This window comes from Coenobita brevimanus, chromosome 57, assembly GCF_032717465.1.
Source record: "Coenobita brevimanus isolate Jiangsu-jjx chromosome 57, ASM3271746v2, whole genome shotgun sequence".
Classification (NCBI taxonomy): Eukaryota; Metazoa; Arthropoda; class Malacostraca; order Decapoda; family Coenobitidae; genus Coenobita; species Coenobita brevimanus.
This window is the reverse complement of record NC_137010.1, coordinates 7,303,878-7,328,588: the sequence shown is the minus strand read 5'-3', so window position 1 is coordinate 7,328,588 and position 24,711 is coordinate 7,303,878. Positions and strand designations below refer to the sequence as shown.

The following is a 24,711-nucleotide window of genomic DNA, read 5'->3' as shown; positions in this document are numbered from 1 at the left end:
CATTTGGAAGCTAGTTTGGAATTTTTGCCTTTCAATAGTACTAATTTTTTTTTTTCCCCCCCCACTTGTAAAAGATGTGATACTTGGATGGTTAGACATCTTGATTGGCTAGTTTGTGGTGAGTGGGAGAGAGTGAAGGAACAGCATGATAACCAAGCAAGCATTGGGCCACAGTTACCACAGCTGTTGATGTGTCCTGTGGTGAGCAGGGCCGGGTGAGTGATGCCATAGCAGCATCTTTAGTGAGCAGAGAATGCATTTGCAGTGGTGGTAAATTTTAAAATAATACTTATTGCCCAATTTTGCCAGTGTATCAGAAAATACTCATCTTCGTCCTCGTGAAGTAAAGAAATAATTAAAAATTGCATCATACCCCAACCTTACTGTACTAGATTTAGGGGAATACTCAGACCACTCATGGGCAGACCATTAAGATCCTTGTTGATAGGAGATGAGTCAGTGGAGACTGTAGGCAAACTTTGCTGCATTGGTGAAGTTGTCAGCACAGGTGATGTTGCTGAGCTGAATGCCATTGCTGTAAAAGGGTCTGCAGTACCTGGAAAAAGTTCATAGTTGTTACTCATCATGATATCTCAAGTAGTCTTTTTGTTTACAAATGGGAAAGTGTTTGGTCCCCTATGTTTGGCATGTCACAGTGAAACTGGAACAAAATGACATGAGACTGTTCCAATATATATTTATGAAGTAAAGCTTGATGATGAGATATGCTCAGAATAACTGAGAAGATGGATGGGAGTAGAAAGCATCATGAAGGAAGTAGAAAGGAGGTAACAGATGGTTTGCACATGTCGAGAGGATAGACCAGGGGAATTGGATGCATAGATAGGTGGATAGAAGTATCAGGTCATTGATGGAGAGGTAGACCAATGTGAACAATGGATGAAGTGGTGTCTACTGACCTTAGATCTCGAGTTTTTTCTAGAAGGCTGGTGCAGAATGGAGCATGATAGTGTCAGGTGACCCTGTCTGACCCATGCAACATGGGAGACCAACATCAAGCTGAAAATGATGATGCTCAATACTAAATGTAGATGTGACTGCAGTTGCCTGGATAACATGTCCAGTAGATTGGTTAGAAGCTGACCTGGTAAGTTTTATAGATGAATTTGAAATTTGTGTACATTATTAGGAAAGTAGACAGTAGAAATTTGAGGGAAAGTAATATGTTTTAACAGCAATAAGATACATGTATATATTTTAATGGGAAGAAGGTTGGCAGGAGCAGTGGCAAAGTCATGTGTGTGAGGGCAAAGGCTTGGCTGTTGCAGTGCAAGTACAAATGCTGTGACTTGAATTTGGGAAATACATGTACTTTAAATACCAGTACTTAACCCATAAATGAGGGAAAACTACTGTGTCCATTTATATATATATATATATATATATATATATATATATATATATATATATATATATATATATATATATCAGGGCTGTTCACAGAGGGAGGGGGTCTGGAAGAAAAAAAATATTTTTTCATAACGTGGTTTATTCACAAAGTTATAAAGGACACACTTACAAAACAGTAGTTTAGTTGACTGGGTGTTTATTTTTCAAATTAAGTTATCAGGTAAAGATTGGCAACTTTGGGGAGTTTGTGAATGCTCCTGTTTGTTCTTTCTTATATTTTGCAGAGCATTTTACCTCTTCTTCCAATATTTTTTTATCTCAATTTAACGAGTTGCGTTTTTAGTATTATTTTCATTAGAATTTTTCATTCTTTCCAAATGAGGGGGGTTCAACCCCCAACCCCCCCCACGTGCACAGCCCTGATATACTCATGTGTGTGTATATATATATATACAGTCATCTCTTGTAAAGTGCGTGAATATGGGCGACACAGCCCATCGCACTTTATAAATTCACAATTTGGGAAGCATAGGATCCCATGTTAAAAATGGCTTTATGGGCAACATATCCTGAATTTTCGTATATTGATTCACCGATACCTATCCCAAACTAGGATGCAAAAGGAAAACTTACAATTGAATCATGCAAGAGTAATACTGTATATTTATTATGAAAATTCAAGACTTAACAGCATTGTACAGAGGGTAGAAAATGGCCTTGGGGAGGTGAGGGGAAGCTGCGCAGACGCTGCTGACATCACAGTGCGCTGTGACGTCGGCCCCTCCCTCACCGTGACGTCATGGCACTGGCACCTCCCTCACCACTCACTCACAAGCCAGCTGCATCCCACAACACATACTCACCAGCCCCACCCTTACCCATCACAAGCTACAAATTATGCTCATGATTCGCTAGAGAATACCGTATTTGTCTCAATTTTTCATGCCTGTTGCACATTGCAAGTAGCAAGCGCACTTTCTAAGTAATTAATTATTGTCAGACCCCCGTTACACATTAGACAAGACGCACTTTGCGATGGTGCACTTTAGGCAAGATGACTATACTGTACATATATATATATATATATATATATATATATATATATATATATATATATATATATCCCTTAACATCCGTGTTTTTAACATACACGGTTTTAAATATCCACAGATGGATATTACATAAACGGTTTTAAATATCTGCAAGTGGATACAGTACTGGGGCTGAATTCACTAAAACATTTTATCTCATTGAACTCTGCTGACACTGTTCACTGCAAATATAACATTATCCCAGGCACAGTTCATGGCTGTTTTGGTGATGGCATTAGCCAGTGAATCAAATACAGTAATCACTCTAATATCCGGACGCCCAATATCCGAACATCCCCACTATCTGGACATAAGAATGTTTCATACACTACTTTTTTTCCATACTATACTTACCTCATTTCACTTTTTAATGTCCTTCATTGGTGTGAATAGGGTGTTAGGAGCTAGGCATGTGCAGTAGGAAGGTGTTTTTCTGAGTTAGGCTAGGTTAGGGTCCATAAGTACCAGTCCAGGAGCCAGTCACCAGAATGTTTATTAATGTATGAACCTACTTCTAAACCCTCATTTTATGTTTCTTTTGCATTTATTTCTATCATTTATGTGCCTTATTGGTGTGATTTGGGTCTTAAATAGGTGCTATGCATGTCCAGAGGGAGTTGTATAGGTGTTCTCTGAGTTTGGGTCCATAAGTACAAGTCCATAAGCTGGGGCCCAATATCCAGACAGAACCAATATCCGGACCTACCTATGGCTCTATTACGTCGGATATTGGAGTGATTACTGTATAACACTTCCTTTTGGCCACTTTATTTATTAATGCCATTAATTCATCAGGGGAAAAGTTAGGACGGGCTGGTAGTACCGTATTTACTTTCTTCCATGTACCCTCGATGAGCTGGTCTAAACTGGTTTGCTGCCCTCCCCCCCACTCACTCTCTCTCGTACCTCCCCCCCCCCTTCCTCTCTCACATAAATAATACGAAGCAGTACTGTACACACCCAAATCTCACTGAAATCATACGAGAGTGGCAGAAAGTGTTATTTTATATTATATTGTAAATTACTGTGATAAAATACAAGTGATTTAGTGATATTTTTGCGATAATCAGAGAAGTCATGATGCTAAATGCATTTGAGCGAACATTTTTGCGGTTGCAAACTGTGCAGCAATGCTATGAAATGACTCATGACATTATATCAATAAGCTTTATAAAAGTAATTGGTAATAAAAGTCATTCATGAAGTTTGATAAAGTTTGTAATGATTTTCTTCACATCGTTACTGTTCTGCTAAAGTCTGTCATTAACACTGGAATATTGTAACAAAATCATAGGAGACTGGGTAGAAGTGTTTTATTTTTATTATTACTGCAATTACTGTGATGAGGTAATGTGGATGTAACCCTGTTTTGTATGAAAACACAGTTCATGGCTGTTTTGGTGATGGCATTGTCCAGTGAATCAAATATAACACTTCCTTTTGGCCACTTCATTTATTCTATCTATCTGTCTATTGCCAGACGCCTCAATCTCGTTTGGGGTGGCCACAAACAAATCGCCTCCAAGTCGTCCTGTCCCCCGCCATTTCACTGCCCTGCTCCCAACTCACACCCCCCTCTCTCATATACCTCTCCACCCCATCCCTCCATCTCATCCTTGGCCTCCCCCTCCCTCTTCCCCCCTCCACCTCACTCACATACACTCTCTTCGTCAGTCTTTCACCCTCCATCCTCTCCACATGGCCAAACCACCTCAGTGTGTTCCTCATAACGGGCTGGGAGTATTTATTTTCTTCCATGTACCCTCGATGAGCTGGTCTAAACTGGTTTGCTGCCCTCCCCCCCCACTCTCTCTCTCTCTCTCTCATACCCCTCCCCTCCTCCCTCTCTCTGGTAAATAATACGAAGCAGTACTGTACACACCCAAATCTCTTTGAAATCATACGAGAGTGGCTGAAATTACTGTGATAAAATGCAAGTGATTTAGTGATATTTTTACGATAATCAGTCATGATGCTAAACGCATTTGCTAGCTAACATTTTTGCGGTTGCAAACTGTGCAGCAATGCAGTGAAATGACTCATGACATTATATCAATAAGCTTTATAAAAATAATTGGTAATAAAAATCATTCATGAAGTTTGATAAAATTTGTATTGATTTTCCTCACATCGTTACTGTTTTGCTAAATTCTAACATAAACACTGGAATATCGTAACAAAATCATAGAAAACTGGCTAGAAGTGTTGTAATTACTGTTATGAGGTAACATGGCTGTAACCCTATTTTGTATGGAAAAAATTTTGTGGTTTGGTGGAAATTTCCACCTCCCTGCATCGAGTCAAAACACACCTTGTATTCTCTCAAAAGCGTTCTTCGTGCTTGGAGTGCCTGTGGACATGCAGTTTGTTGCAAACAATAGTAGAAAGATTGATGTTTGTCCGACAAAAATATTAACTCTCAAGATTAACGATAAGTGGATTAAAACATGAGTTGAAAACACACAACTTTTTTCCTATTTCTCTGCAATGAGCACAATCAGTATGTTGTCATCACAGCCGCTGCAGCCAAAGGGTTAAGGGGGGTCAAGGGGTGTTTTTAATGGGGGCAGCAGATATCCGTGGATTTTTAACATAAGCAGGTGTCTCTGTTACCTAACCCCCTTAGATGTTAAGGGAGCACTGCATATATATATATATATATATATATATATATATATATATATATATATATATATACAGTATATATATACATATATATATCTGTATCTATGTATCTGTCTATCTGTCCATCTATCTATCTATATAGATAGATAGATAGATAGATAGATATACATACATACATATATATATACAGTATATATATACATATATATATCTGTATCTATGTATCTATCTATCTGTCCATCTATCTGTCTATCTATCTATTTATCTATCTATATAATTCCTGCATGATTTGGTCTGGACCTTTCTCATTCATTGTGGACATTGTCAAGTAAGTAAATTTTTCAATTGTCCAATATATGTAGTACTTTTATATGCCCTTTTTTCTATTTTTTTTGCTCCAAGGTTTAGAACTCTTCTCCTAATCCTAACTGTAAAAGTTGAAACACCAGTAGTGGAAAGCAGTTCTCTCCAAACTAGATACATCCTCCACCTCCTCCATATATCATTATAATTATTATTTTTACACACACACACACACACACACACACACACACACACACACACACACACACACACACACACACACACACACACACACACACACACACACACACACACACACACACACACACACACACACACACACAAATATAATGGATTATTAGAAACATGGAATAATGGACAGTTGGAATATTGGAAGGATGGAGCACTGAAGTATTGGAATCTGCAATCTTTTTCTTCAGCTAAATTTCACTGTGCTTGAATTTTCCTTCCTTTAACAATGACTTGAAATTTCATGTAGTTGTATACAGTAGTTGTGTTACACCTGTACTGCCTTTTTGTACATTTGCTCTGATGACAGTGTATTGAACAGGCATGCAGTGTTTTGTATTGTTGCATGTACCATATAAATATCTTGTATAATGATTTAATCTATTGTCCAAAGTGTAAATTTGAATGTTTTAACTGGTAGCAGCTTTTGTTCAACACTGTGATTACTAATGTGCATATATACAGTATTTGTGTTTTTGTTTTGCTGTAGTGTGTTCTGTATTTCATAATCCTGCATTCCGTGTTAATTAGTGAGGGACGTCAGGATAATGATGATGATGATAAGTATGTACAGGTGCAGAGAAACAGAACTTAAACACTGTCTTTCCCAGGGTGCACAAGAGCTAGGTTATTTCTGGCTGATGAATTACAATAGGGAGAATGGGGCAATGGTATCAGATGGGGACAAGAGGGAATGGTGCTGCCACTTTCGTAGCATCATTCTCACAGTTGTAAACTTGAAGTGATCCAGTTCTTGTACATCTGGGATAAGGCAATGTCCCTGTTCCTTTTGTATACACCTGTACAGTCCTTACAACTTTTCATTATAATGTCTAATGTTGCCTTTTTTATACTATTAATGTAGGTTTTTAACTATTTGCAGTGCTTGATCAACTTTATTATATTTTACCTCATCAATACAAGGATGTCCTTTCTGTTATATTCATGCTACTATCAGACATCTGTATTCAGCTTGGAGACTTCAGTTTTTGAAAAAGTTAATGAAAGATTCATGTAACCTTTCCAGTCAAAGAGGTCTTTTCCGGCCTGAATAAAGTTGTTGTATGGTAAATTGAATAAACTGATAAAAATATCATGGTACTCTACTGTAGGGGTTAATGTGTTTATTGTATGAGTTAAGTTCTGGGGGTAGGCTAGAAAACATGTTGCCCACATATTCCGTATGTGTTGTAGAAAATGACTGTGGGCTATATTTTCTTTGGTTTGGGAGGCATTCTAGCACCTCGGCCTTACCAGTGGAGTTCTGTATATGCCATGTTAAAAAATCACTTGTATGTTGTTTATGCAGTCTGTCTGTACAGTATTGCAAATTTGTTACATACAAAAGTAAACTGACAAGGAAGAGGTGCTATGAAACCTCTTTATCCAATGAGAATACAGGCCTATTAGGAAAGGAGCTGGGGAGTTCCTAGAGTATTTGACACCTGGAGGCGGACCTATCCACTGACACTCCTTCCTCCTAGAGATGAATAAATTTTCAAATTAGTTACACAATAGTAATTTATTATGGCTGAAATTAAGCTTATTAAAATGAATTCATTTCATAAATATCATTTACAGACTGAATATTTTGCATATCATGAATGTTTGTAATTAATATTAATATAAAGATGTGTTCTAATTTGCCAGTAATGAGGAAAATATTTTAATGGTTTCCCAGGATTCACTTTTCCACCCCACCACTCAAAAAAAAAAAAAAAAAAGTCAGACTTACCAGTACACACTCAGACACTGTTTTCAAGTCTTAACCTCTGCAAACATATCAGTTCTTAATATTTACTTCCAGTTTAATCAGTATTGAGCAGTATAACATCATCAACTTTTGGTGTAATTTCTGATTTCACTACCACCAAGTGGTGGTCAGAAAGTCCACTCCCCCAAACTCTGTATGATCTTTCCTTCATTACAGACCTTCGCATTCTATCATCCACACACACATAATCGGTCATTGCCCTCCATTCATTCAATTCACCACCCACCCTTCTCATCATTCATTACATATACCTGTGGATCATTTTGTGTCTAATGAGGGTATTGGCAGTCACCAACCCTCTCCCTGCCCAAATTTTAAAAAAAATCATAATTCTATAAAAGCATCAAATTTTTTATCTACCATCAGATATCAGCAAATGACCTTTGACTTGCTGTTGATCGCAATTATCCTTACATCTCCAGGGTACAAGTTTCCAGGCACGAGAGGCAGCCCTCCAGAGTGATCTTAAGGCGAAGTCAGAGCTGGCAGCCGGGCTCAAGGAGGAGATCAGAAACCTAAAGGATGAAGTCGATCTCATGAAGAAGAAGTTGCAGGTGAGATGCCCAAGTTGACACTGTTTTCCATAGGCCTTAGATGATTGATTGTTGTAGAGGGATGATCATCCAGATACTGAATGAAATTGTTTATTTTGTGTGTGTGTGTGTGTGTGTGTGTGTGTGTGTGTGTGTGTGTGTGTGTGTGTTCATTCTTACCTGATTCATATTTAATTGTATCTTTACAGGAATGAGTCAAGCTTGTACTGTCCCATGTTTTGAACCATTTATTTTCATGCATATCCTCAAATTTATGAATAGTTTTGCCACACTTTGTTTCATTTGGTAGTGCATTCCACTGATCAATTGCCCTATTTGAGAAACTGAATTTCCTTATGTGTGTCAGGGAGAACGTGTGGAGATTGCCAGGCATGAAAGGATCGAACTTGCTGGTTAGTCTCTTGAGTGTGTGGAAGAGTTTTGTTATTTGGGAGACATGCTATGTGCTGGAGGTGAGGCTAGAGTGAGGAGTGGTTGGAAGAAGTTTAGGGAGCTGTTACCACTTCTGACATTGAGGGGGCTCTCCCTCTGTGCTAAGGGATCTTTATATGTGGCATGTGTTAGGAGTCTAATGCTGTATGGTAGTGAGACCTGGACAGTAAAGGAAGAGGATATTTGCAGGCTCAAACATACAGAAATGGCAGTGATTAGATGGAGACGCAGTGCGTCCCTGAGTGCAAGACCTGGGGGGACTAGGTTTCTGATGGAAGAGTTGACAGGTGGGATGGGACTGGAGTGTATTGGTGTTGTGATAAGGAGGGGTGGATTGGAATGGTTTGGGCATGTGGAGAGGATGGGGGATGATAATTGGGTGCAGAAAGTGAGAAGAGTTAAAGTTGGGGGTAGGGTGGCAAGAGGTAGACCAAAAAAGACCTGGGACGAGTCACTGAGTGTGACCTCAGGGATAAGAACTAGGTAGAGTAGCTCCCAGAGATCGAGCAGCGTGGAGAGCCACCATTAGGTGACCAAGGCCGATGCATGCAAGCATGTTGGGGCCTTCAAAAACGAAACAACTTTATGCAGTTTTTTGCAGTGCCCTCCTGCTGATGCTTCTCCATAAGTTACATATTCATTTATGTCTATTTTCTCTTTCCCTGTGATGCATTTATACAGCATAATCATGTCTCCTCTTTTCCTTCTTTCTTGTAATGTTAGTAGGTGTAATTTTTCCTAGTCATTCTTCATAGCTTAGCTGGTGCCCATCATGTAGCAGCCCTATGGACCTTTTCAGTCTTATCTAAGTGTTTTTTGAGATGTGGTTTCCAGACAACCGATACATGCCCCAGGGTTGGGCTAGTGAATGATGTGATTATCTTTCTCAGCATGTTTTCACTTATTTATATGAATGCTATTCTCGTATTAGCAAGCAACGTGGACATGCACCATACTTTCTTGTTAATGTGGTCAGCCGGAGATAGTCTGTTACTGATTATCACTCCTTGGTCCTTCTCCTTTTTTGATGTGTGTGGGGTTGAACTTCCTACTTATAATCTCAGTCTTGTCTTTTTTCACATTTACCAAACTTGATTACATGGCATTTATACACAGTGAATTCCATTTGCCATCTGTTGCTCCATTCATGATGCTTATTTAATTCTTGTAGCACCCTGCAAGAGTCTATGCATGCAATTCTCCTTTGTATTTTTGCATCATCAGCAAACATATTTAGATAGCTTTCAATAACAAACCACACTCCTGCCTGTAGGCTTAACGGCTGATAACGGGCCCCAATGATTTGCAAACAATATATCTATGTTCCATAGACACAATCACTTCACATTATAGTCAAAAACACTGTATTGTACAATCACAATATTTCAATAATGGCTTCTGCCTCGGGTAGGAGGGGGAAAATGGCGGGTTTAAAGGGATACTGACAGCTGCGCTACTCTCCTGCCTGGCTGGTCATGAGATACTGAGATATTTCTGCTACACATTGTCTCATCAGAGCAGTCACAATGTTGTCAAATACTTACCTCGGAAAAGAGATCCACACACTAGAATGCACCAAAATTTGATGCAAATCAGCCGAAAACTTTTCTTTTGACAGCATTTTTTCTGCTCAGGAATGCGATTCATGTGACAGTGCTTCTTTGTAACAAACCACATAGAACATGAATCGTGTTACTGTGCCTGAGAGGGTTAATTGTATCTGTCATGTGGAGAGGATGGTGGGTGAGAGACTGACAAGGAGAGTGTGTGTGAGTGAGGTGGAGGGAGGGGAGAGGGAGGGCGAGGCCGAGGATGAGATGGAGGGATGGAGTGGAGAGGTATATGAGGGAGGGGGGTGTGAGTTGGGAGCAGGGCAGTGAAATGGCAAAGGACAGGGCGACGTGGAGGCGATTTTTTTGTGGTCACCCCATACGGGATTGAGGCAACAGATAGATAGATAGATAGATTTTTGAACTCCTCCAGAACTCTCTTATGGTTGACTACTATACTTCCCATTTCACATGTTTTCTTTCTCAGTGGATCTACCTTAAATGAGAGCTCATCTATTGTTGCATCTGTTTATTTCCTTTACAAATTCCTCTTCTTCTTTTTTTCCTTTTGCAAGCATAGTTCCATTTTGATTTCCTCTGTTTCCATTTGACAAGTTGTCTCCAGAGTATTCAGTTTCTCCACTAATTTATTATATGTTTCCATTTCAGACATTTCTGGGTAGAAGTCATCATTCTGTTTTCTACTTTTATCCTTTCTCTTACCACCTTCTAGAGTCCCTTTTCCAAAGTAATCCATCTTACAGAAATATAATTTTTACTTACAATCTGGGATCTCCCTGCTGCTGCCACCAGCCATGGTGTGTTGTGTTTGCAGTTTAGCAACCACAGCATATTCCTTGGATAACTGATTTTCTGTTTACTTCCTTAAGACTACACTTTTTTGTTTATACTTGCTCTGCTGTGTGTGTGTGTGTGTGTGTGTGTGTGTGTGTGTGTGTGTGTGTGTTTGTGTGTTTACGTGCATGCATGCGTGCATACATGAGTGTGTGCATGAGTGTGTTTGTTTTTATTCAGAATAATGTGTTCTTGTTGATTTGTTTGTGATGGGTTGGTATGTGAAATCAGGAAAACTCTACCAAGCATATTTGTCACTTTCATTCTCTGTTGTCATTTCTAATGGTATACACCAAAACAAATTCAATACATTAGCAATCAAGCCTGGCAGATCACTGCTATTACATGTTAGTAATACTGGTAATGTAGAATAAGTCATTCACTAATGTATAACTTCTTTTTAGTCATTTTGTTTCATGCAGACGTCTCATCCAGCTGGATACTTCTGAGTCAGCATTTCTTTAAAATCATCTATCCACCTCCTCTTTGTCTTCCCATTTCCACTTGCTTCAGTCTGATCTGTGTATCCTGGTTGTATCCTTTTAAGGGGGACTTGAGGTTATGCTAACATATTACAGAATAATGAAGGGTTGGTTTCTTGCCTAAATAGATAAATATTCTGAATAATGGAAGCAGACAAATGGATTTCTGCATATTAATGATACTGTGTTCTGACATCCCCATGACAGGAGAAGGACAAAGAGGCATTACAGTTACAGAGCCAGTTGGAAGATCGTGAGCAGGCAATGACATGCAACTCCCAACAGGTGGATGAACTCAAGGCCAAATGTGCAAACTACATGGAAAATATTCAGGCTTTGGAAGCACAGGTGGGGAAGATCTTGCAAGTTGTAAGAGTTGAGCACATGGAGTGGCAGGAAGGAATAGTTTGAGTGACAAAAGAGAGACTTGAAGTGTTTTTGTCTTAGCCACCATTGATGGACTAAGGATCTTCCAGTAGACAAATGGATGGAAGACTTAATACTGTAACAACATCCTGAATAAGCTCTTTTAAATAGGACATCTGATAGGAGCTAAATAAGACCAATAAACAACATCATTCATATCTGGGGTAAATGATGGGTAAATGAGATAAGGGAGAAGAGTAGTAAAGAACACCCATACTGGATTGATCTCAAAATAGATGAAGGTTTTCTGTGTGCAGGAAGCTATACCAAGCACAAAATCAGATATTCATTTTTTCAGCAAGTGCTGGAAGATGATGAAAACAAAGAAAAGAAAAAAAAATCAGCGTCATGTAATATTTCATGCAAACTTGTACTTCATGGATTATCATCTGTTTGGTTTGGTACTGCTGAGACCCAGAATATAACAAACATAGTGCAGCAGACCATGTACTCTGTATGATATATAAAAGACTGAAATCAGAGAAGAAATAATTAGCTTGGGGGTAGGTCATATGACCCTCAGCCTCACTTCTAGGGCTGAATTCATGCCTTCGTGACCTGCTTGAGCCATCTGTAATCTGCTGTGGTATGAGGGTGGTGTCGGGTGATAATGCCGTGGAACTAAGTAAAACTAAGATGCCCCAAATTCTTGGCATAGATTGGCTTGGTGATTTTAAGCAGCGCTTTAATTACTTAAAGGATGTTATATGGGACAGAGTGAGATACTGTATTATGAGAAAAAAGGAACTCTAGTGGGGGTTTGGAATGAACTTCCACATTGTAATATACCATATAGTTACAGGTATCTGGTTTTCATATACCCAGTCACAGTCTGTAGAATGTGATTTCATTGTACAGTATATCTTGCCACATGTGATTTATTTACCATACTTTAAGTTTAGTGCAAGAACAAGATGAAAGGTAGAGGACCTGTGAAAAAGAAGACATGGATTGATGATAATGACGATGGTGGTGATAATAACTGTAATGATTAGATGGTGCTGATGATATCTGCAATGTTAGTACTGATAGTGATGTAAGAACCTATGTGTAATGTTCTCAGGTGTCAGAGTTGAGCACAAAGTACACGGGCACACAATCTGAGCTGGAGTCCCACCGGCAGCGGGTGACCACCCTGGAGACACGACTGAATGAGGCCGAGACTAACAAGAACAGCCTCACAAGAGAACTCAGTGAAAAGGTCAGCAGAGGAGGGTTATTATTGTTATATGTGCTGGTGAATTTATGTACTGCGTGTCCTAAATGTGTGAATTTTTTTATTAGTCTCTGAAGAAAGACAGTAAAAGCTCGATTAACAGGAATGCATGTGGATTCTTCCATTCTGGATATGGCATTTTCTGGATAATCGAATGTTACATTTAAAAATTTTCTGGGAGGTCAAACAGATGAAATAGTACCAAACTTGGGACTTTATTTCATAAAGTACATTATTCAGTATTAGATACAGTACAGGTACATGCACGCTCACTAATATATGCCCAGGGGTGCCCCCTTCCTGCCTCAGAATACCCAGGGAAGAGGGGAAGGGGGGACGAAACGAGCTCCACCTGCCACTACCCCAGCTCCCGACCGTTCCCCATACCCCTACCCAACCCCCCACCCCACCCGTTATTCTTAACTAGCAGTTACATCTCAAGCTGAGTTCATGCTTAACACTCTTGGTCCCACTACTAATACAAACAAAGAACATTAGGATATGTTAAAAGAATATAACTATCAACATGTTGCAGCAAGAAATTAATGCATTATGACGTTGTCAGTAAAACAAAAATGTTAACAACGGCCACCTCAGGCCTCCTGTTTTGGGTGCACTGCTTGCACACACACACACATACACACACACACACACACACACACACACACACACACACACACACACACACACACACACACACACACACACACACACACACAATGAAAAATACAGACATAAACACAGACGCAGGCACAGACACAGACGCATGCAAACACCCAACACATGAGGCCTGGGATGGCCATTGTTAACGTTTTTGTTTTATTGTCAGTTATAATGCATTAATTTCTTGCTGCAGCATGTTCATAGTCATATTATATACATTTTACATATCCTAGTGTTTTATATTTGTGTATTAGTAATGTGACTATGAGTGTAAAGTATGAGGTTAGCTTGAGATGTAACTGCTAGTTAAGAATGACGAGTGGGGGGCTGGGAGGGGTAGGGGTATGGAGGAGGGTTGGGAGCTGGGGTAGAGGGGGATGGAGCTCGTTTCGTCACCCCTCCCCCTCCCGTTTTCCCTGGGTATATGGGGGAACGAAGGTGGCACCCCTGAGCAGAAATTAGTGATCATGAGTGTACACTACAATACACACAAAAAGATAACAAGAGAAATTTTACAGGACTGAACACAAACCAGCAAACGTTACCAAAAATTATTTAAAGACAAATTTAGCATATGTTACAGGCCAAAATAATTTTGAAAACTTAGCTGCATACACTATTTTATCCTGTACTGTGCAGAACTAATCAAGAATTATAGAGGGACAACCGGTATCCGGAACATTTTCGACCCCATGCTGGATCGAATTTGCATTCTGGTTATATGGATGTGCCGATGCATCAGATGCCAGTTAATTGAGCTTTTACAGTATACCAGTAGTTTACTCCTAGTTTGAAGGTGGCACGTGGTGATGACCATCAGCCACTCACTTGATTTAGTGCTGCCTACTTCTTCCTTCCCTTTTCTCATTCTGTAACTGTCTGCCCTTCTCTCTCCCCGTCTCCCTTTCCTTCCTGTCACCGTATATTGCTCCCCTTTCAGCTTCAGGTGGCTCTGCACAGAGTGACAAACCTAGTGGTTTCCTGCAACCCAAGAAACTTTTTACAACACTGGATAGTAACCATGTAACTAAATATTGGGGTGAAGTGAACCCTGTTAAGTGGGTGGAGAGATGCAAATGCGGCATCCATTCAGGAGCCAGACCTCAACACTTTTCCATGTGCCTCACTGTGGCAAGGCACTGTTAGCAACAAGGAAACATCAGTTCACTGCATAGGATGGCCCTGCAGGGGCAATTGCTTGCCAGTGGTTGATGGGTCAGCTTAGCCAGACAGACCGTTGTTGATCAGCAATAACAGTAACAACTCCAAAATTTGAGAGGTTCCTTAAAGCAAAAATAGATCATTTGGCAGTAGCCAGAGTGTGATAAGAAATTACCATCTATTTAGTGGGGTGATTATTTACAGTGCCAGAGTATGGTACTCAATGTAGTGCTGCTTTGGGTGTCTACCCTTTCCTCTTTTCCTTCTTTCCTCTTCTGTCTTTCTTTCCTTTCCTCTTCCTTCTGCCTACAGGTGACTTTATACTCCCTCCTCTGTCTTTCTTTCCTTCATTCTTTCCTCTTCCTTCCGCTTATGGGTGATTACACTGAGTGACAAGCTAATTGGTTTCCTGTACAACAGAAAACCATTTACTATGCTGGGTGGTAACCATATAACCAAATTATGATGCCTGGTAGTTTAGTGGGTAATTAAGGTGCTCCAGTTGGATTGAGCCTGTGTAGGTTTATATCCAAGGGATGGTTGGGATTTATTGCTTACGTAATGCCACTCAGGGATGAGTGAGGCTGGTCACTCTCATCTTAAATGTCGGACCAACTTGCATAGCCCCAGGCTCCCACGCTTCTCATGGGGCAATGTAGGATTGGATTGTGGATGGATGGTAATAAATTGGATGATATTTTAAAAGTACTCTGTACTGTTTTCAGTACTGTACAGTGTGCTTTGAGCTAAACAGTCAAGTGAAGTCTGAAGCTTCTGTTTTTGTATATCAGGTGGGAGAGCTGGAGAGTCTGAGGGAGAAGATAAATGATGCATCCAAAGAGGAGAGTGAAGTACTCCAGAAGAAGTCCGAGCAGGTGGAGGAGCTGCGCAGAAGCTTGAGGGATGCTGAGCATTCAAGAACGACGGCTGAAAATGCATTGGCCGGGAAAAATGAGACTATAGAGCAACTGAACAACAAACTGGCCAATGCTGGGAACACACTCAGAGATACAACTGGAAAGATAGCTATTCTTGAGGGGAATGTGAGGGAGAGGGAAAAGGAAGTGGCAGAGCTGAGGGAGAGGATGAAGGAGATAGAAGTGCTGAAAAATGAACTGATCAAGGGGAAGGAACTGAGCAAGGGAAGGGAAGCTGAGATAGAGGCACTGAAAAAACAGGCTTCTGAGATTGAGGGCAAGAAATCAGAGGTTGAGCATAAACTGGCAGACACAGTGGAGAGCCTGAATAAAGTACAGTTAGCCTCACAGACCCTCAAGTCAGAATTGGAATCCCTCAAGGACTTACTCAAAAAGAAGTCCCATGAAATGGAGGAACATGAGACAATGCTGAAAATGGAAGTCTCAGAGAAGGAAAGTCTCAAGTTCAAGCTCTCGTCAGCCTTATTAGAGGCTGAGAATATGAAGAGCAAGATGGAGAAACTTCAGTCATCATCATCAACCTTAGAGACTGACTTCAAGGCCTTGCAGGCTCGCAATGTCACATTTGATGCTGAGGTCAAACGATTGGCGGCAGAAAAGAGTCATTTACAAGAAAAAGCATCCTCACTGGAGTCAGAAAAGACACGGTTGGAAAATGTAAGCAAAGAACAAGCATCCAAACATGCACAAGAAATTAAAGCATTGGAGGAAAAATGTGAGGGCCTCAGCACAGAGAAAAGTAAGCTGTCGGAAAAACTGTCCGTCCTAACTGAGGAAAAAGAATCACTAGAGAAGACAAGAGATATGTCAGCTCATGAGATTAAGACACTGAAAGGTGATCTGCAGGTTAGTGGATATCCATTTCATTCTTTTGTATTAGATGGTAAACTTTTTTATATTGGTTTTAATTGATTAACCGTACCCATTTGATTGGTTGTTAAGTAATATGTACATGTTTTTCTTAATTTTCTTTAATGCTGCAATTAATATTTCAAATCTTGATTATCTTGCCACCTTGTAGTTCTGCAAAAAGGATTGAAGAACTTTATTGTTTTGTCACTGGGAAACATGATAGAATGAAATGATGATACCCTTACTTCAGAATTACTCCCATAAATGTTCCACAGAGCTGGCCTGTATATATTTTTTGTAAGCTTCCCCATATGTTACATTCCTTTTGCCAGGAACTCAGTTTTTTATGCATAAAATAGAATTGGGTGGTATAATTCTGCAGTTAGTGCCAGCCTTAACATACAGGTGTGAGACTATGGTGTGGCATGAAAATGAAAAGTCAAGAGTAAGAGCAGTGGAGATAGGACTGCTGAGGAATGTATGTGGAATACAGAGAGTGGATAGGATATGGAATAATGTGATTTATGAAAGATGTGGAGTGAGGAAGTCTGTGGACACCAGAATCAAAGAGAGTGTACTGAGATGATATGGTCATGTGGAGAGAATGGATGACAATGGAGTGGTGAACAGGATATATCTGAGCAAATTTGAAGGAGGGAGGGGGTGAGGTAGGCCAAGAAGAAGGTGGAAGGATATGATGGATGTGTGAGGAAGAGAGGTATGAAAGCTGGTAAGCCTAAGAGACTGACAAGAGATCGAGCTGGCTGGATGAATTTTGTGCGAAGAAGCACATGACTTAGGATTTGGCACCCCTTTTTAACATGACAACGTTTGGATTGGCTCAGTCGGATAAGTACTGTATATGTGAATCTGCAGAACGTGGTGAAATTTTTTGGTCTATCAGATGGAGCCAGGACTCTGTGGACTTGAATGATGAGTGAATGGAAGCGTGGTGGGAAAGGAGGATTGGATGATGATGATGATGATGATGCATTCTGAAGTTAAGATAATGCTATTTACAACGACACTTCTTATTACTAATAGCTGTAATGTCTTTAAGTGTAAAATATGGCTATAACACCACTTTTCCTTTCTTGTATCTTATCAGTTTGTACAGTAATTTATATTTCTACAGTCACCACTTATTTCTGCTTTCAAACCAGGAACTAGTATTGTTTTATATGAAAGAGTATAGTATGTAAGATTAAACTTCCATAAAAAGAGGTAATTTTACCTATGGATTCATTGATTTCGGATGAGTGATGTTTCCCTCTATGAGTATGGTGTAAGCAGTTTGGTAATTCTGATTAATTATTAAGTCAGGCAGATGGCATTTATTTTACTTTAATGAGCAAAATAATGGAAAATGATGTAAGATTGTTCAAGTAGGACTTAGAGAAGTAGCATTTAATGAATTCTGTGTTTCAGAATGGTACTTATTTCACCAGCAGGGGGTTTTGTAAGCTGGATGAAATTGTCTTTTCAGGGCAAGAATAATGTATGAAAGCCATCATCAGATTAATGGTTTGAAAGAGAGAGAGATTAATGGTACTTTTTTCATGGTTGTACCTCTCTAGCTAAATATGGCCCAAAAGGATCCATTTTCTGAGATATGGTTGAGAGTTCTTGCTCACTAATGTAATGCCACTCAAGGGCAGGCAGCTGGCCACTTTCACCTTAAATATGTGAACCAAATAACCTAGTCCTGGGCTCTTACACTCCTAGTTAGGTAGTATTGGATTGTATAATGGATGGGATTTATCTCTTAGGCTCCTCTTTTACTCATATCATCCACTGACCATTTTCTTGCCTCTGTGTGTGTGTGTGTGTGTGTGGTAACCAGGAGGCGCGGGGCCGAGCAAAGGAGCTGGAGGCACAGGTGGATGGGTTCATGAAAGACACATACTCCCTCACCCAGGATAAGGCCAAGCTGGAGGCCTCTGTCAAGGACCTCCAGGAGAAGGTAATGTGGACAGAATGAGCAGAGGAAGACTGGGAGTGAGGTGAAAGAATGAAGTGAGAAGTTACTTTATAATCAATTGAACTTAAAAGTTTCTTGTCACAGAAGGAATGCTGAAGTAACAGTATAGTGTTATCAATATTGTGAGGTTGCTTTTGGCCATGTAAGTAGAGATACTATGATTTATAGACACTCATAACTGTTGTCATATTCTACACAGTATACCACCTGCTCTACCATGGACATGCAAATTCAACTGTTCATGAAATTTGTATCTTAAGTGGGACCAGTAAAGTAATTACTAAACTCAAAATCATGACAGAGGAGCTAGTTGGAGAAGAACAAGGGGGATTTAGGAAGGGAAAAGGGTGTGTAGATCAGATATTTGTTCTAAGATGTTTAGTGGAGAAGTATCTAGAGAAGGGAAGGAAAGTGTATGCTGCCTTCATGGACTTGGAGAAAGCTTATGACAGAATAGATAGGAAAGGTATGTGGAAGGTATTAAGAATATATGGAGTGGAGGGGAAATTGTTGAGTGCTGTGAAGGGTATATACGAGGGAGCTAGGGCTACGGTGCGAGTGAATGGTGAGCTGAGTGAGTTCTTTGATCTCAATGTGGGACTGAAACAGGGGTGTGTAATGTCTCCATGGCTGTTTAATATATATATGGATGGGGTCGTAAAGGAGGTACAAGGTAGGGCAGTGGATGTGGGGGTGGCCCTAATGAATGAGGGTGAGATTTGGAAGCTTCCGGTGTTGCTGTTTGCTGATGATACAGTATTGTTGAGTGAAGATGAATGGGAGTTGCAAGGTTTGGTGAATGAATTTGGGACAGTGTGTAGGAGGAGGAAGCTGAAAGTTAATATAAACAAAAGTAAAGTTATGGTGTTTGAGAGGAATGAAGTCACAGAGTGTGCAGTGAGGTTGGATGGTGAGGATATGGAGAATGTGAGTTCATTCAAGTACTTGGGTAGTGTGATGAGTAAGGATGGAACTTTGGGGGATGAAGTACGTGAAAGGGTACAGCAGGGAAGGAAGGTTGTTGGCACACTGAAAGCAGTGATGAGAAATAGGGAGGTGAGTATGGAAGTTAAGAAGTCACTGCATGATGGTATTGTGATCCCTACCCTGACGTATGGAAGCGAGGCGTGGACCTTGCAAGAGGGGAACAAGTCAAGAGTGAGAGCAGTGGAAATGAGTTACTTGAGAGGAGCATGTGGAGTGACATGGAGGGACAGGTTGACGAATGAAGAAGTGAAGGAACGTTGTGGGGTAGATGTGGATGTGGTTGAAAAGATTAGGAGAAATACACTGAGGTGGTTTGGACATGTGGAGAGGATGGAGAATGAAAGACTGGCTAAGAGGGTGTATGTGGGTGAGGTGGAGGGAGGGAGAGGGAGGGGTAGACCGAGGATGAGGTGGAGGGATGGAGTTGAGAGGTATATGAGGGAGGGGGGGGTGAGTTGGGGGGAGGGTAGTCAAATGGTGGGTGACAGAGTGACTTGGAGGCGTTTTGTCTGCGGCCACCCTTTGCGGGATTAGGGCGTCGGGCTATAGATAGATAGATAGATAGAAAATCATAAAACTTGTGCATATCCTTTACATGAAAATAGGAATAGTTTGTTTCCATGTAACCCACCTTGGCCACCATATAGAATTCAGTATATCCACCTGCTAAAGGTATACATAACACATCATGGGACATACTGTTTGTAAAGGCTGTAGCATCCATGAGACACTCATTTAACTGCATGGTTAAGCCTGATAAAGTGTTCCAAGATAGAGAGATATTTAATGCCCACCTGTCCTCCCACTGTACTCCCCAACACTGCCCATACCACCAGTTCCTGATGTTTCAGCATCAGATTATGTAGTGTTGCTCTTGGGTGGCTGCCGTTTCCTCTCTTCCTTCCTTCTTTCCTTCATTCTTTTTATGTCCTTCTTTCCTTTATTCTCTCTTCTTCCTTCTGTCTGCAGGTGACACTACACTGAGTGACAAGCCAAATGGTTTCCTGTGCACTGGGAAACCATGTACTATGCTGGGTGGTAACCACATAATCAAGCTACGGCACCTGGTGGTACGTTGGGTAAATAAGGCTCTCCAGTCGGATTAAGCCAGTGCAGGTTTATATCCAAGGGATGGTTGGGGTTTATGGCTCACGTAATGCCACTCAGGGATGAGTGAGGCTGGTGTCTTTCATCTTTATTGTCAGGACCAACATGCCTAACTCTGGGCTCGTGTGTTCCTCATGGGGTAACACAGGACTAGATGATGTATGTATGCTTAAGGTAACTCTTCCAGTGTTCTTGTGCTGTGAACATCTTTGTCCACTGTGCCATCATCTAGAGTCTGAAATTAGCCAAATAGTAGGGTAGGAATTGCTCCTGTAGATGAGCAAGACAGGCTAGTATACCTGTGAACTAGTGTTGTTGGCTCACCAACTGGAACAGATTCTGGTATTGCCAACAAGGCAGTGACAGCAGGTGACTGGTGAACTGGTCAGTGCCCACATCTTGCACCTGCAGAATGGCTCCATAGCTTATAAACTTTGAAAATGTCTCTAAGGTAGAGTTGTGAGAAGTTTTGATTTACCAGCTAAACTCATTATATATATATATATATATATATATATATCTATCTATCTCACCAGCCACTCACTCGATGTAATGCTGCTGTCAGGTGTCTGCCCTTTCCTCTCCTCCATCCTTCTTTCCTTCCATCCTCTTCTGTCTTCCTTTCCTTGTCCTTCTGCCTACGGATAACTTTACACTCCCTCTTCTGTCTTTCTTTCCTTCATTCTTTCGTCTTCCTTCTGCCTGTGGGTGACTACACTGAGTGACAAGCCAAATGGTTTCCTGTACACCAGGAAACTATTTACTATGCTGGGTGGTAACTGTATAACCAAATTTTGGCACCTGGTGGTTTAATGGGTAATTATTGCGCTCCAGTCGGATTGAGCTGGTGAAGGTTTATATCCAAGGGGTGGTTGGGGTTGATTGCTCATGTAATGCCACTCAGGGATGAGTGAGGCTGGTCACTCTCATCTTAAATGTTGGGTCCAACTGCCTAGCCCTGGGCTCCTACATTCCTCATGGGGCAATGTAGGATTGGATGATGATGATGATGATGATATATATATATATATATATATATTTATTGTATAGTAGGGCACCAGGTTTTGCACCTAATAGGGACCGTGAAAAATGCCGCCAAAGCTGAGGCGTTGACATTTTGGGAAATATGTCAATAAGGACTGGGTCTGTAAGAAATTTCACCCCCCTAGTGTATACTTCAAATACGTCCTAAAGGTACCTGAAATGTTGCTATTAACCTGCTGCAGAACCTCTGTAGCCAACCCCGTGAAGCAGTGAACTCTGGGGGTAATGAAATGTTACATTTCTTGGTAACAGCATCATTTAATAGGCAGGCCTGGTCTTGAATTTTAGGCCCTGACACACTTAACACCTTCGCGGGTCCTCTTATTCTATCACTGTAACCAGTAATGCTCAGGTACTAGCATAACTGAGCTGTACTCAGTCACTGTTTTCACTCATATACCTCCAGCGCCTGGTTCGAAATACTGTACTTCTTCGCAAGGGCTAGAATGGCGATTAATATTTGGATGTCCTGTACTGATCTGTCAATTTAAATGTATTTTTCTTAAAGTTATATTGGTCTAGTGATCAATAAAAAATATAATTTCGTTGTGCTGGTTTTATTTGTTATATTTATTCTGAATTCTATTTCTTGTCGAAATTTCTGGGGTGGTAGTCAACGAGCTACCACCCTGCAAATTTCGGCAAGAAATAGAACTCTTTATAAATATTAAAAACATAAATTGCACAATGAAATTAGATTTTCATCTTCATCACTGGACTAATATAACTTTAGGAAAAAACACTTAAATTGGCCAATTGAAGTACAGGACGTCTGAATATTGATTGGCTCTAAGTTCACTCAGCTGTTTTTTCATACGGTACTACCCACAGTCGACTCTGGGACATTACATGTACATTTTGCATATTTCAGAGTTGCAAGAACCTTTCTCCATTTCCGCCACGATTTTGTTTTTTAGTTTGTCATCATATGTGTTTTTTTTTCACTCCCATGTGGTGGTAGTCGCTTGGCTGTCCCTTTAACACCTGCTGTTCCAGGTTCATGCCTTCTTACAGCATTTCCACTACCACCTGGTTCACCACCAGCTCCTCTTAAAGCATGAGGTGACATATTTTCGCCAATTACTAATCAAGGATGCAAGAGTGTAACACTCAACTTGCAGACACATTGAACACATGCAGGAAAACAAGCCGAAACTAAGTGTTAGTGCTGGCGTCGCCGTGGTGAGAATTCGAAACTTGTGGTGCCGGAAGGTGCAAAAATGCATTTTTTTTTTCTTCTTTTTTTTCCGCTAATGCACAATCACCGGAATACTGTATAGGGCTGCATTTTTAAGCCTTGGGTTTCCCCCTCAACCTAGTCCTAAACCCACCCAAATGAGTCCAAAAAAAAAAAAGTTTAAACCCAATCTAAATGGCCCAGCAGCTGTAAAAGAAGCTAACCTAAGCCTAAAACTAGTGTCTGTCTCGCCTGTACCCAGTCAAGGTCACTGGAGAATGCGATCTCCAACTTGTGTTTAAACTCAGTAGAGAAGAAGCAGCAGCAGCATTGTATACAATCCCACGATCAGACGGTCCTGGGACAATTAAATAAACATTTGTTTTGCATAATAATAATGTATGAATGACGCAGAATCGTCCAAGGTGCAAATTGTTGTGATGGAGAATCGTTTATGTTTTGACGGGGGATGCAATCGGTGATACAATCGGGAGAGCCTTTTCAACGGCCCCTCTTTATGTTGTTTATGCTTCCGTTCTGGTTGATTTTCTTCTCTCTTATTTTCCAACATTTGTTTAGGAATTCCTTTGTATTTTCAAAACCTTTTCACCTGAACTGCCCGAATGTAAACACATGATTTATCGATTGATGATGCGATCGGGATAGCCTGTTCAGAGGCGCCTCATTATGTTGTTTTGAGTACTGTTCTGGTTGCTGAGCTGAATTATTTTCATCTCTTATATTTTCTAACATTTATGTAGAAATTCCTTTGTACAGTATTTTCAAAGCGTCTTCCCTTGAACAACCTGAATGTAAACACGTGATTTATCGATCGATGATGCAATTGGGATAGCCTTTTCAACAGCCCCTACTTATGTAGTTTTAGCTACTGTTCTGGTTGCTGAGACTTTTATTTTCTTCTCTCTTATTTTCCAACATTTATTTAGAAATTCCTTTGTATTATCAAAGCATTTTTCCTTGAACAGCCCGAATGATAATACTGTACATGATTTATCGATGTCACAGTTTTCATCATTGCATGATATATTTACTCTAACGTTTTCATAATTAATAATATTTATTTATTATTATTATTATGTATTCCATGTTAGGTTAGATGACAGTTCAGTGGTCAAACACGAAATATTCTTTGTTGAGTCGTCTATTTGTCCATGCTGTTTTGTACCTCGTCTGATGGGCGAGAATCCATACCCCAGATGTCAATGTTCACACCACCTGTGACTAAAACACATTAATCTAAGTCTAAAAACAGTTTATAAATCAGCCAAAACACAAAATTTAAGTCGAAAATATCAAAATCGGTTTAAAAAAAAAAAAAAAAAAAAAAAAAAAAAAAAAAAAATCAAAACCGGGGTTAGGCCTATGATACAGTAGGCGGGTAGGGTGGTATTTCAACACCCATCACTATTGTGGGGTATTGCATCTAGGGGTATCATAAATTGGGGTTTGCCTGTGTATAAATGTATATATATACTGTATATATATATAGATATATATATATCCCAATGGCTCCCAGAGTTCCTGTGTGAGGGATTTTGCTGGAAGGGGGCTAGGCGTACCCAAAGCACAGTGCCCTCACATAGTAAACATATTCAGAGTAAATGATTCACCTAGTGAACAAGCAGGGGGTAATCAGCTCCACAAAACCATAATGAACGAGTTGAACCCCAAGTGAACGAAATCGGGGGAAAGAGTAGGCTTTAACCTCCATCTCCTATATTGAATGCCCCCCTCCACCCCCCAGTAGATGCTGCACAAGAGGCAAGATCTGAACAACCTTTTGAGCAGAATCCAATGGAGGACGAAGCTTTGCCTATGTCTGTTTGCCTAAGATCAGTAAAATTCTAGCGGC

At 40.3% G+C, this 24,711-nt stretch overlaps 1 protein-coding gene across 1 annotated transcript in view; it reads left to right on the top strand.

Moving 5' to 3' along the window:
* LOC145402074 (uncharacterized) overlaps positions 1-24,711 on the top strand; it is a 71,076-nt gene that overhangs the window by 22,543 nt on the left and 23,822 nt on the right. Inside the window, exons 7-11 of the mRNA XM_080274179.1 lie at positions 7,836-7,967; positions 11,494-11,634; positions 12,776-12,913; positions 15,544-16,536; positions 18,386-18,505. Of these exons, the coding sequence (XP_080130305.1) occupies positions 7,836-7,967; positions 11,494-11,634; positions 12,776-12,913; positions 15,544-16,536; positions 18,386-18,505 (1,524 nt within the window). The remainder of the gene's footprint in view (positions 1-7,835; positions 7,968-11,493; positions 11,635-12,775; positions 12,914-15,543; positions 16,537-18,385; positions 18,506-24,711) is intronic.